The 13,826-nt window shown below is 39.6% G+C and overlaps 1 protein-coding gene across 7 annotated transcripts in view; it reads right to left on the reverse strand.

Annotated features, from left to right (window-relative positions):
* The window catches only part of ccdc88ab (coiled-coil domain containing 88Ab), a 65,395-nt gene that overhangs the window by 17,722 nt on the left and 33,847 nt on the right, over window positions 1-13,826 (reverse strand). For all 7 annotated transcript variants that reach the window (XM_025897401.1, XM_025897399.1, XM_025897398.1 and 4 more), the window contains exons 5-15: window positions 10,927-10,985; window positions 10,058-10,141; window positions 9,791-9,931; window positions 8,954-9,126; window positions 4,605-4,686; window positions 3,922-4,080; window positions 3,389-3,535; window positions 3,146-3,290; window positions 2,421-2,599; window positions 1,321-1,458; window positions 38-221 (exon numbers count right to left, since the gene is read on the reverse strand). In XM_025897401.1, coding sequence (XP_025753186.1) covers window positions 38-221; window positions 1,321-1,458; window positions 2,421-2,599; window positions 3,146-3,290; window positions 3,389-3,535; window positions 3,922-4,080; window positions 4,605-4,686; window positions 8,954-9,126; window positions 9,791-9,931; window positions 10,058-10,141; window positions 10,927-10,985 — 1,491 coding nt within the window. The remainder of the gene's footprint in view (window positions 1-37; window positions 222-1,320; window positions 1,459-2,420; window positions 2,600-3,145; window positions 3,291-3,388; window positions 3,536-3,921; window positions 4,081-4,604; window positions 4,687-8,953; window positions 9,127-9,790; window positions 9,932-10,057; window positions 10,142-10,926; window positions 10,986-13,826) is intronic.

The raw sequence follows: 13,826 nt of genomic DNA on the forward strand, positions 1-13,826 counted from the left end.
GTAACGAACCATAAAAAGTAATAAACATGTCACTTACGCAGCTGTTTCCTTTCAAACTCCATCTTATTTAGTTTGCCAGTTGTCTCACAGATCGACTCGTGGAGAACGCGGTTCTCTTTTTCCACATCCTTGACCCGGGCCTCGGCACCCACCTGGCAGCGCTGACGCAGAGACGACACTGTTTGGCTCAGGTGCTTGTTCTCCTGTTCGAGACCCTTCATCTGGAGAAGCACATATCAGTTTTATTGAAGACTAACAGGCAACTTTAAGATAAATTATTTACTTTTGGGTGAATTCTGTGCTTAGTGACCATTTTTGCTACAACTAGCTTGGCTGTATGAGTCAGTGCTGGAGAAAGACTTTCATTTAGTTTCTTTTAGTCTAGTTAGATAAACTCATTAAAATTCAAAAGACATCAAGAAAGAAAACTAATGATGTGTTTAAAAAAAAAAAAAAAAAAAACTTATTAGGAGTATGCAAAACTGTTCATGTATTTTGGAACATCACATTAGCCACATCTCATTATGTTCACAGCCAAGTGCACAGATTTTACTGCAGTAATCCCAGTGTTCTCTCCCTGTAGCTAATCAAGGCAGGATTTTACAAATCAGACACTTAAACTAATCAAAGGTGTCAGATTTAGGTCTAACGGCTACAAAGTCCCTGCAGACGGGCAGTGAGCTAGTGCATCTGGGCGACAGAGTGCCAGAAATCTGTTCAGTCAATAAAACATTAGTGGAATTTCCACTAAACAGTTTTTTGGAGCCAAACGCAAATCAATTACACAAAGATTGCTTTCAAGAAACCTCGAGACTTCAGTAAATTACACAGCCTAGTCGTGTTGTTTTAATGAAATTTCCAGGAATGACAGTCAGTAACGGTTTTGTGGAGAGCATAGCGTCTATGTCAGAGCCCCATTTGTATTAATGGGTCTGAGAATGTCCAATAGACTGGAATGTTATTACATTTTAAAGGCACAAAAATATTATGCAATTGGTTTTCAGAAAAGCTGCTCTCTAAATCAGTCAGTGAAGTATCATTCTTGAAAAGAGGCGAAGGACGTCATTAGGGGGAGAGATTTAAATCAAAGCCAGGGTTAGCTTTCCAGAGCTAATTAGCTTTTTACCAAAAACTTTCCACTCCAGGTTATCTTTTAGAAAAATATAGTTATATAAAATAAATATAGTTTAGATATTTTAGGCACATTTACAACTGAGTAGGATGTGACCACTACAAAATATATTTGGATTACTGACTTCTTAAAATTGTGCATCTTATTTTTTACTGATGATGTGTCATTTCCTGTAAGCGTGTGCGTACCTGTCTCTCTGAGTTTTCTCTGAGGGTTTCCAGAGTCTTCTCCAGCAAAGCCTTCTCCTTCATCAGGTCAGTACTGAGAGATTCGGCACTGCGGAGCGACTCTCTGTCTACTGTCAGTTCGCTCTCCAACGACTCCAACTGTAAACAATAATTAAAGCAAGTTTGGGATTTTTGTTCTTGGGAGTTTTTCTTGTTCCGTTACAGAACAAGAAATAGATGCACGGGAGATGGTCTTGCAGCATCAACTGTGTGGACGACATATCGTAGTCACAAAGATGGCGATGCAGTTATTAATCCACAACAAATGCTGAATACATCACCTCATTCTGTCACTACTCTGCAGATAGACACATAGAAGCAGCTGTTCACACATTAAAAGTAAATATTACTGTGGCTCAACTCTTCCAGCAGCTGCATTCACATTTTAATGTGCTCTGGCTCCTCAATTCACTCAGAAAAAAAAATTCTAACTCTGAATTTTCTCTTTGTGAGAGACGAACACAATTTCATGCCTTTTGTTCAACGGCCACAGAGAGAGGCTTATGTTTCTGAAAATAGCTGAGACTTCTCTTAGCAAGGGGCACTGGTGTGTCAAAGACTGGAAAAGAAAAGGCAATGCAGGGCTCCCCGGATTTATAGGTTTGCTTTCAACCTCCCATCCACCCCTTTCTATACCCTCTCTACTCCTTTCTCTCCATTTCCTACTGAGTGAGAAGGTCTAGAGTCAAGTACTAGGATGATATATTTTAGAGGAACTTGGTGCAATATGCTAATCTGATAAAGGACATAAATTTTAGCCTCGAAAAAAAGATGTAGAGCTGCAAATCTATACTAGAATAATAATACCTACCTTATTTCAGTCATAGAAATTAACAATGAACAGCTCAGGACCTACATGTGAAACTAACTATATATCCAGTTTTTACTGGGGAGGACTTGGGGTACAAGCAGGCATTTCTCCTTCGAATAACATGATCAGAAGCATAGTCGTCGCAGTCATTCGACAAACATCAGATATGTTTAATCCAAACAGAAAACAGGAATTTACTTTCAGCTAGTTCCCAGAGAGAACAATAATAAAATATGACGTCAATTCTTACTTTCTTGCTCAGCTTCTGGTTTTCTTGGTTAGCTTTGACCAGTTTTGTCACAGTGTCCTGACTGGCTGCTGCTCTGAGCTCCTCAACCGTCTTCAGCAGGGTCTGGTTGTCTTTCTCCAGCTTTAGCAGACGGCTTGACGTTAGCTCATTCACCTCCTCCCCCAGAGACTTCTGAGGGGCTGAAAAAGATGGATTACAAATAGCAAATGTTAACAGCTAAATCCAAAGAATTCTGTTTTGATTTTCTGAGCTCTAAGTAAAACCCATTAAAAGATGCCAATCACCAAAACAATACTTGGCAATACTGACGTTACAAGTCCAAAGGAAAAATAATTAATACAAAGCACAAAGCACTATGGTATAACTTTACAGGTCTTAAAGCCTTTAAAGTGCCATTTTAACAAACAAACTCCCACACAAAGTCTTTATCCAGATCCCTGGCTTGTTAAACCTCTTAACCACTCTTATAATCCAAACGCACCGCTGATCTTTCAGGAGCGCTTGAATATTACTTACAGGTCTTAACCAAGTGGAAAGAAAACCCAGTGGAAGCTGGCAAATGCACAAGGCCCATAGAGAAGACGCCAGGCTTAAGAGCCAATGACCACAGTCTGATCTGTCGGGCCATCTGAACCCTTAATCTTGGTGAACTCAGGTGACTGTCAGCAGCATTTTAACTCAACATGCTATTTTTCGACCTTTCAACTTCGTGGCTCTCCTCTAACCTTCTGTTAGCTCTGGTGTCTTTGATAGTTGTTCCAGCTCCCATCCAAGGTGCAGGGATTCATCCATGCTCTGTTTCTGGGCCATCTCAAGCACAAGGTTCTCCTCTAACAGCTCCTCCATTCGCTTACGGTCCATGTCCCGCTCCTGGGTGATGGGGGAGAAAACAAAAGTTTTCATCACTATTTGTACTTTCCAAATAGCACTGATACTGAAACACTGAATTAAAAAATGCATCATCATACCATCTCCAGGTCGTGGATCTTGGATTTGATCTGCAGATTCTCCTTCTCCAGGAGATGTAATTTGTCGGACCGGGTCCTGCTAGTGTCCAGCTGCTCCTCCAGCATCGTCTTAGTCTCCAGCAGAATCTGGTTGTCCTCCTTCAGCTCCTACAGAAAAAGTCAGCAGGTAATAAAAGGTAAACAACACAACTGCAACTTGGACATGTTGTGCTCTCTTTAAACAAAAGCTTAGATTTAAATTAATACTATTGCATAGACTGGGCTTACACAGTTTTATATATGCATGAATCTTTATATATGTGAATGGCACCTGGGTAAGCACCAACAATAGTTCAATTTGTAATTCAAACATCAATATTTATTTAAAAAAAAAAAAAAAAAACTAGCAGTTTGCAGTGAACACAGATATTGCAGTATAGATAATAAGATGGGTCTCATACTGGCTGCATAATATCACAACACTGCCAACATAAACTGGATTTATTAATATTTGGCTCCGAGATCACGTTTGATCTGTATGTGCAGCCACGTACCTCAACTCTGGCCTTGTAAAACTCAATGTCGTGAAGTCTCTCCTTGTATCGGCTCAGCTCGCTCTCCAGCTTGTCCACACGTATCGCTTTCTCTCGGAGCGAATCCAGCTCGTCACGATAGGCCCGAGCCGACCGAGCATCTGACAGCAGCTGATAGCTCTGAGGGAGTTGGCAAACAAATGCAGAGCATGATTATATGGATTCATGAAACAAAGAGCGACTGACATAAAGAATTCCATTTACAAAGACACAAATAACCAAAACATGCTTTAACACCAAAAAAACCTCTGAATCTGTAATCTTGTAAAAATATACGCTATTAGCAACTTTAGCAGGTTTTTTCCATTACATAAACAAATCAGGTCAGAACGAACTCTCCACACAAACACATCTGGAACCACAAGAATTATCCTCATGCACCTTGTTTACTGCAGTTCACCAGTCAGCCTGTCGCCCACTCCCTATCAAAAGCCATGTGAGGCTGTTGCTTCACTAAAGATAGCTCTAATAGCCTGTAATGAGCTAAGTCACCTGCTGGCTGATTAAATCCTGGCAGAGCTGCACAAACAGAGGACTTAGAAAGAGGCACAAGGAGCAGGTGGAGGGGACATGTAGTCACATGAATGTTTGTGTGTTATGTGTGCATGTAGGTGCACATGTATGGACGTCAGTGGAGACGTTACCTCTTGCTGAAGTCTCTTAAGCTCGACCTCCATGTTCTCAAGCTCCTGCCTGGTGTCCAAAAGCTGCTCACTCTTCTCCTCTCTGCAAACGAAGCAGAAAGGTTAGCAATAGGTAAAAGGTTAGAAACATTAAGCTTTACACTCAAAAATCATATGCCAAAGGGTTTTTGTATTTATTTTTTTTAAGTGTGGATTCCTGTGTATATCAGTTCTCGGGATGCACAAGAACATTCCCTTAGGGCTGTTTCCATTTCAAAGCTTTCAGCTACAGTAAATCATTTACGGGTGGAGCACAGAATTGAATATATGAACAGAATAAATCATCAGAATAGTAGTTTCAGTAGGTACACACAATGTCAAACTTCTTTTATCTCGTGGACCACATGCAGCCTACTTAAGTGGGCTGGACCAGTAAAACTGCCTCTCTGTCAGTGTAAAGAAGTTTAACTACACATTTAATACCTGAAACACCTAAGTTAATACTAAGTTCCAGTTTTTCTACATGATAAAGAAATGCTGCTACAGTGAATGAAAGAAAGCATGACTTTACACATAAAGTTCTAGAAGCTTTTTGCCCATACTGTCGTGTAATTATTAAAACAGGAAGTTTGTTAATTCACAGAAAATATTTAACCAAAAAAAATGTTTTTGGTGTCCTATGAAGGGCCATGGGGGAGCTCTTCATCAGTAGGAAAAGATGTAAAATAAAATGAAAATACACTTAAAAGTCCAAAATTTATGCCCCCATCAGACTGCAGCCTTTGCCGGGCTGCTCCTGGATTCTGTTTGATACTCCATAGTCTATGTAATTTGAGAAGCTTCAAGAAGTTATAAGTATTCAGCAACAGGCAACAGGAATGTAAACCGAGTTTCAGCAGTTAAATCTCTTAAAACCACCGTCAGCTATTTGAAGGCCCCAATCTGTTTCATGTGCTAGTCATGCTCAAATTTCAGCTTTGACTGTTTTTGTCTTAGAAGCTTCTTTGCAATCAGCAGTTACATCGTTTAAAAAAAAAAAAATCATTTGATGCCATTAAATCTTTGTATGACATTTGTCATAGTAAGTAATATGAATCAGTTAGGTATTCAGTCCTAGTGGATGACTGTGCCACATTTTAGGAAATTCCTCCCAGGCATTCTTGTAACATCGTGTCCATGAGAAAGGGAAGAATAACCCAAAATTAGGTTTTCAGAGTTGCCGTTACTGGGACAGACGCATAAAAATATCCTATTGTGCCTGGTGTGTATGACCTGTAGCTGTTAGGACACAGTCTTTCCTGCGTCTTGCCCTAAATCTGGCGACTAATAAACAAACCTATTCAGCTTGACAGCATATTTTGAATAACAGCCAAAGGAAAACAGTCACAGACAAATGAAAAACAGAGTTCAAGAGATTGCATGTGTCAATTTTCCCCCACTTTGGAGCAAAAAAAAAGAAAAAAGAAAAAAAAGAAAAGTGACATATAAGCTGGGATCGAAACTACAGAATTCAATTCATTACTTTTTTTTTTCCGCATCAACAGTTGGGTTAATCTTCTATCCAAGACTGTTCTGTAACATTTATTTCAATGACAGTGAAGTAGGGCAGCCTGACATTTGCGGTCTGTGTTGCAGCTCCTTCCACAGAGGGTAGTTTTGAAGGAAAGTGACTGCATTCCTGAGATGCTGCTCTCTGTGTGCATGTGTTTGCATGAACCCGCTCCACTGAACATTTGATGCACTATTTGATTACTGCTCTCTGGAGTCTGTCCATCTGAATAATAAAAAGCATCCTTTAATTCAGGCATTCTCGTTCACCTTCTTTCTTCCAAGGCTCACATTAATTAAGATGCTAGAAAGTACTCAAGCAAAATGTTCTTTAACCCATTTCTGTTTTCATTTCATCAATTAACTCCCTGCCCAAAAATCACACACACCTGTCAACACCACCCACGGAGATAGTTTTGGACTCTCATTGTGAATGCATCTGAGTCTGGTGCTTATTTGAATGGTTTAACACGCCATGCATGCACAGACAAACAGTTGTGTGAGTTGCCATATTCAAGAAGCCAAGAAACAAAGAAACCTTTATTCCTAGTCTAACAAATATCTAAATGTCCTCCATCTGTTAGTCTGGTGTTATTTTCATAGCTTTAATTCTTTGTCATATAAAAAAAAAAGTATACTCTTGTCTAAGAACAAACAAAAGCATTCTCAATAAAAATACAGCTTTAAAATGAAAAGTTAGGACACCAGATATAATTATGTTGAAAGATTTGTTGTGCTTTTCAATCAATCAATCAATCTATATCATTTAGATCCCAAAACGTAACAAAATATTACTTTTTACTTTTCAATATTTCCATCTATATGATTCTAGAAGAGTCCAAATTTATATGTCTAGGTGAAGCTGTAATACCTTAATATTAAAACTAATAAGCTTTGGGGGGCAGATAAGTAGAAACAGCACAAAACATTAACAAAAACAGACCACTGTGGAAACATACCCCCCAGCTCTGACCTGGTCTCCTTCAGACACACACACACTTATATGGAGAGACACTGTCTGTGTATGTGCCTGCATCCATAGACACAACAAACAATCTTCCTCTCCCTTAAAGACGGCACAGTAATCATGTGACCAGACCATTTTGTTCCTTGTCACAGCTCATCACATGACAATAACCTTTCTATCACAGACACAGCAGCACTATAGCAACACTATAGCAACCAACAAACAAAATAAATCTTGCTCTTGCTGTATTGTGTCCCTGTTTAAGTTAACTGAAGAGATTATAAATGTGGGTCAAGGAAGGAAAGATAAGAGAAACACCTACAGTGATTGATGACAAATGTGAAAGGTGAAATGTTTTTAATGTGACAAGGAAGTGGCTGATCTGCACCTCAATCTAAGATACAACCAATTGTTGAAGAACCATAATTTAGTCCTTTAGTTAGGCCTCATACAAACATTTCGTTTAGACAAAGGAAACAAAACAGGAATGTACCCTTTTGACTAATCAACAACCTGTTTAAACTGGAGTGAGTCGACAGTTAAAACTGAGAATAAGTCTAATCCATGAGGTAGCACATTAGCAAATATGGCCTTCTATCCAAGAGACCAAAACCCTTTAGAAGTGATAGCCTACATTATACATTAACAAAATGTGAATATTATATAATGTGAGCAGAACTCAGATCCCAGATCTAAATCCTTAAAATTATTATTTGGTAAAATAAATATATTTAACATTTCAAAAAGAATACGGACAGCAGCTCACACTGCATGAACAAGCCTGCAATGTTTGTCATTTCTTATGGAGTTCTATCCATGTAAATTAAGCTTTAACTGGTAGGTAGTTGGACTTCTCTTTTTCTATAAATTTAAGAAGTGCTCAGGAGTTTCTCTGACTCAAAATGGGTCTTTGTGTAATAGATGGCTGTCATTTCTCTTAATTTGATGAAGAAAACTAGGGTATGCTTGAGTAAATGAAACATACATGAACAAAACTACTTGAGTCCTGGTGATTTTCCCCTAAGTTAACCTCTTTGCGGTGAGCTAACATTTTTGTCAACACAGGGCTTGTACTCATTTAAATGCAGTTATGGTGACAGATTCACTTCAATCCAGCAAATTAGATCCACTCAAGTGTGTAAACAATTTCCTTGACAGAGGGATGTTATCAGTCCTGACATAGACTATCACTGGAATCCAATTCATGATTATTTCAGCTGGAACAGAAACATGAAAATCAACCTCTTTAGAGCAAAACAGTTCCTGGAAAGTCATTAAACACCAACACCAACTTCAAGGCACCAGCCTGTCTGTTAGGACAGGTAGAAGTTAAGTTCATTCGTGCCACACTGAAATACTTCCACTTGAAGTGAAAAGTTTTCTCTTCTAACTGATCCATGTCAGCCCTTTGTCTGGTGGAAAATTACAGCACTTTAAAAAGGAAGCTCTATTATTCATAAACCACATTTAAAAGGCCTCTAAGGTTTCTGAGAATGGCTTCACTTTTTCTTCTTTTGTGTGTGGCTCATAACAACAACGAAGGCTCATGCAGCTAATAAGTAGGCCGAGTGGAAATGGACTGCAACTCTTTGGATAAATATCCAGTTAGACTGTATCCTTTTCTCACCGTGAAGGTGATTGCTGATCACGAAGAATCTGATGAAGTTCAAATACTGATCCTGATGACCGTGCAACATTTTATCTGCCCAGTTCAGATCACATTTGTGACACTTGCAACAGTAGGAAACAAAATTGGCACCCACAGAGATCTATTTACAGTTCTAGCTTCTTTTTTCTGTTCCCTATGCTTAATTTAGATAATTATTTAAAAAGCTGATATGGCGGTTGCACTCACAGTTCCTGCCGAAGGCGTCTTATCTTGGCCTTGGCATCAGCCAATTCCACAGAGAGGTGCTGTCGGCTCTCAGTCCTCCTCATACTGGGAGAGTCACCGGGAGACTGGGTTGGACAGGGAGCCAGTGGAGAGAGCTGCACACAGTCTCTCTCCTGGGTAAGCTCTACTATAGTCTGGATGGGAGCAGAAAACAGAAGCAGGTGAGGTGTTGTGTAAATGCTAAGAGGGGAAAACAAAGAAGAGGAGATTCACTGATTCAACGGAAGGACTCCCACCACCCAAAAACTAGCACAGAATAAAAAGTGCACACAGTCCCACATACAGCCCATTTTGATCTACTGCCCCCGACAGGAAATGGGATTTTAATTGAAAGCGGCTGGACTACAGTGATAATCTGGAGGCTATTAGAACCCCCAGAAACACACTTAATAACACACACACACACACACACACACACACACACACACACACAAAAAATCAGCTGTATCTGTCACTGGGATCTGCACCCCATGGGTTGGAAACTCAATGACGCACGAAGTCAAAGTCAAACACACACACACCCCCTCCATCCATGCGACAGTTAACAGTTTCAACCCTTCCTTCCTGAGGTTTCTCTCGTGTGGTAACATTAAAAAAAGGAAAAATTTCCACATAACCCTGTTAGAAAGTGACCTAAAGTTTTTCATCAGCAAATCTCCCCCAACAACAGAGAGAATTTCAATTCATTAAATTTTCTACACTTCCTTGTTCTTTGGTCTGCACTGTTTATGTACTTTGTCATTTTGCTAATAAGCCTGAATAAGTGTATATTCACACACGTATAGAGTATGTCATTACCTCAAGCTGTGTGTCCCTTTCATCCACCAGGCGCTTGAGGTGGAAAGCCAGGTTTCTGGAGAGGCTGTCCAGATCCTCTGGAGGTATTTCCCCACTTTCCAACCACTGCAGGTCCACTACATTTTCTTGGTTATGAGTCACCTAAAATTACCATCATATTGTGAACAAAGCTTTAGTGAATAGTGAATGTAACAGTGAACACCAGCTGAAAGGTTTAGCAAGGCTTATAACATTTTCTCTGTTGTGGTTGCTGTGGAGGAGAAATACCTCTTGGATATGTGATGCTATGGCAGCTTTGGTGTCAAAGTCCAGAGTCTGGATACGCTCAATGTACTCTTCCTTTTTCTCACACTGTAAACAGAGAGAGGAGGATGCAGGGGCAAAAGTTAAATCTCTCCATCTTCAATGGAGAGAAGAAGGGCACGATATTTGAGATCTGACATAGTCGACAGGGTTAATTGGGGGTCCAGAGGAGGTCAGCAGGCCAACAATGTAAACATGAGCTGCATTTATTTACCGAGTGTATTCTTATACATCAGACAGTTGATAAGAGCAAAAAGAGCTGAGAGGCTCTTGAACTGGATAAGAAGATGCAAGAAGATGAAAAAATTGATTTTTTTAGTTTTAGTGAATAATTCTGAAAAGTAAACTAGGCATCAGCGTGTTTTAATGAAGCCTTGTGGTAGGCACATTATCAAGTCAGTTAAGTGCATGAACACAGGTGCAGCTTCATTTGCATAAAACAGTGGAGTTGGTGAAAGGTCAGTGGCTTTATCTGAAGTGCAGTGAATCAGAGCTGAATGCAGGCTTTGTCATAAGACAGGAAAAGGTCTGCATTGTCATTCATTACACAGCGTTAGTTGTATCATAGAGTTAAAGCTGGCAGTAAATCGAGGAAGACTGGACTAAACAGACTAAACTCTTCCAAATTTGATTTTTGGATTAAGAATTAAATTGCAAAAGTATAACCACTAAAAATGACAAATAACAATGATATCTATTTGACCTCCTCATAAAATATCATCTTTAGTTGATAGTCGTCTGTTATGAAAGTTCTTCATACTGTCAGAGCAGCATGGAACGTCTATCAAATGCACTTATGTGGAGCGTTTAGGTCGACTACACTGAGCTCTTACCTGGACAGCACAGCCTAGTAGCAACAGCAATAGTTTCTTCATCTCTTCCAGACCTTGCTCTGAAGGAAGACATAGGGCACAGCAGGGGAATAACTTTAAATATGTCTGCACAAAAACCCAAACAAAATTCCTGTGAAAATCAAAGATCATTTGTTACGTGTGTCTTGTTACTCCCTTTACTTGCCTGGCTTTGCATTCAGTTTTGTGGTTTATTAAGGAGTAAAAACACAGAGGTTGGTTAATAAGTGCTACTGATTGATGTTTTGTTGATAGCAGTGGAAGTATTTTCGGCAGCCTCTTCACCACCACAAGCTCAGATCGATTACATGATGTAGGTCAGTAACTAATTCATAATTAAGCTTTACAAACTGATTTTTTTCAATTAGTAATAAATTTATCTTTGTTAAGGCTTGTGTGTCCTTTGGAGACAGGGCTTCACACAGCCAGATTCCCTGTAAAAAATCAAGATGTAGTAGGTTCAGATTAAAACACCAGCTTCACCTTATTTTAAGACAGGAATAAAATCATTCCCACATTTACTTCCAATAAGCCTAAATTCTTCAGTTGTTCCTGTTTCCCCTTATAAAACCTTTCCTCAGATACAGTGACACGATGTTTTCCACAGCACAGTAAGCTGGCAGGGTGAACACCCAGTACTTCCACATGTCAGGACATATTGTCAGAAACTGCTCAAACCCACAAACAGCTGCTTGCCTGCTCAACAGGCCTGAGCTCATCTGTGTGATTTGGGACTGAACAACAGCAAACCAGGTGGTGCATGTTTGTGTTTGTGTGTGCGTGTCATACACTGACTAAGTGGTATAGTTAATGCTAGTTAAGGGCATCTGTGTCTCTCTGTTCTAACACTGTTTCCTCAGTTCATAATCAGAGTGTGTGTGATAAGCCAGCTCATCCTGCGGCCCAGGGGGGCTAGCAAGTGCTAACACTGTCCTCCTAAAACGATAATAAATCCAGATTAGTGACAGCATGTTCTCAATCTAGGGTGGTCTGTTTTATGGGCCAATCATCACAGCTAAACAGCAGCCAAGGACAATTTTCATCAACAACTTCAATCTTCGTGGGACTTTCCAAATGACAAAAAAAAAAGATTAGAATGAGATGAATGAGTGATGAAAGTACTTTTCATGAAGGACTGAAAAGTACATGTTGGAGTGGGTTGGGGGGGGGGCTAAAAAAGCTGTGGAAAGCAGCAACTTAAGGGCATTTCACATACAGTGTGTATGCAAACGGCACCTCCATACATTCACACAACCAGTAGAAATGCAGACTGACAGGAAGCGAGCGCATACCATACACAAAACCATAAGTGGCCGCAAAAAATGACATGGTACAGACAGAGGACAGTGGTCAGCGTTTGCTCAGCCTAGCAGTCAGCACAGCACATGCTGCTTTCTATGTCAAGGAGCTTTTAAAGAGCAACAGACACCGTTTTTGCTTCAGGATGGCAAAACAGAGACTCCCATTGCAAGTGTCTATTCAGCTATTTTACAGGTTTCTCTATACAAATCAATTATGCTACATTCATCAATCTTGAATCAGAGGCACAAAAGTCAATATTATTACCGAGTAACACAGAATCTCCACTTAACCATAAAGTAAGTATTTTAAACTGAATAGCAATACAATATTGAGAATAACTACTGCACCCTAGGTCCAAGACGGAGTCCGTATATGTAGTTTGAATTTAAGGAACAAATCAACAGAAATTTGAAGAGAAATGTGCTGCTGAGCTGCTTAAACTTTTCTGTTTTCACAAATATAATGCAGCCCTGAAGCTTTTGAGAAATTACCAGACATGTCAGAATGCAAATGAGTCAGATCAGATATTAAACTGTATTTAATCTCCCAGCCCCCGTCTGTGTGACAGCCCCTGCCTCTCTGCCGGCTTGCACATTGTGAAATATCACAGGTAATAATCCGGTGTGTTCACTGCATCCTGCCTCTAGGATGCTCTCCCTCGGCATCCTTCCCTAAACCAAGTGGAATATTGCCAACACTGAAAATCTATCTTGTGTGATAACTGCTTGACAATGTCAGGACCCGACTGTCCCAACATTTACAGGATTCATATGTGAGAAAATAACTTTCAATTACGTTAAATATATAGTGAAGCAGGTCTCTTTTTTCCCCCCTCTCTTTTTGAGCATTCCAGCTAGTAGAGACCTGGAGCTCTGCAGCAGACTTTTTCTTCTTTAGGCATTTATTATAGGGAGGTGAATATTTAAATGTTTCAATCATAATATGGAAATTCTCTTGTAATACAATTTGTGCTGAAGTGCAGCCAAGGAAATGAGTGGTAGATTGTTGACAACTCAGAGGGAAACTTTCTAACCTTCTGGTATAGAAATCAGTTATAACAAGGTCAGGTGTTTTTCACAAATCCACTGTGCTTGTGACCCAAAAATGGCATGATGTCATGAATCATTTTAGAAAAGAAAATTAACTGAACACTTATGTCACTGCATGTTATCCATCAGTTTTTGAAAAAGCTCATTTTCATTATATATTATCATTAATTAATAGTAAATACTCTTAACTCTTAATAACTGTATCTAGAAAATAACCAGTGCTGTTTTAAGAGTGAATACTGAAGAGTGCTTAGTCAGTCACTCATTATGAAGCACACAAAAAAAGTGAATTTGGGCCTAGGAGGGTGATGGATAAAACTAATTCTCAAAGCCACTGGGCTTAACAATAGTCTATTAGAGCCACAGGAACCTATTCTAGTCAGGGAAGGGATTTAGCTCAGCAAATCGACTGAAGCAACCAAGGAAAGATAAGGGGCCTCATAGGATAAATAATTTATACCATCAGAGAGAGCAACCGAGAGACAGAGAGAACAAGAGCGAGAAACGGTAAGAGGGAGAGATGAAAGGAAG

This window comes from Oreochromis niloticus, linkage group LG13 (genome assembly GCF_001858045.2).
Source record: "Oreochromis niloticus isolate F11D_XX linkage group LG13, O_niloticus_UMD_NMBU, whole genome shotgun sequence".
In the NCBI taxonomy this organism is placed as follows: Eukaryota; Metazoa; Chordata; class Actinopteri; order Cichliformes; family Cichlidae; genus Oreochromis; species Oreochromis niloticus.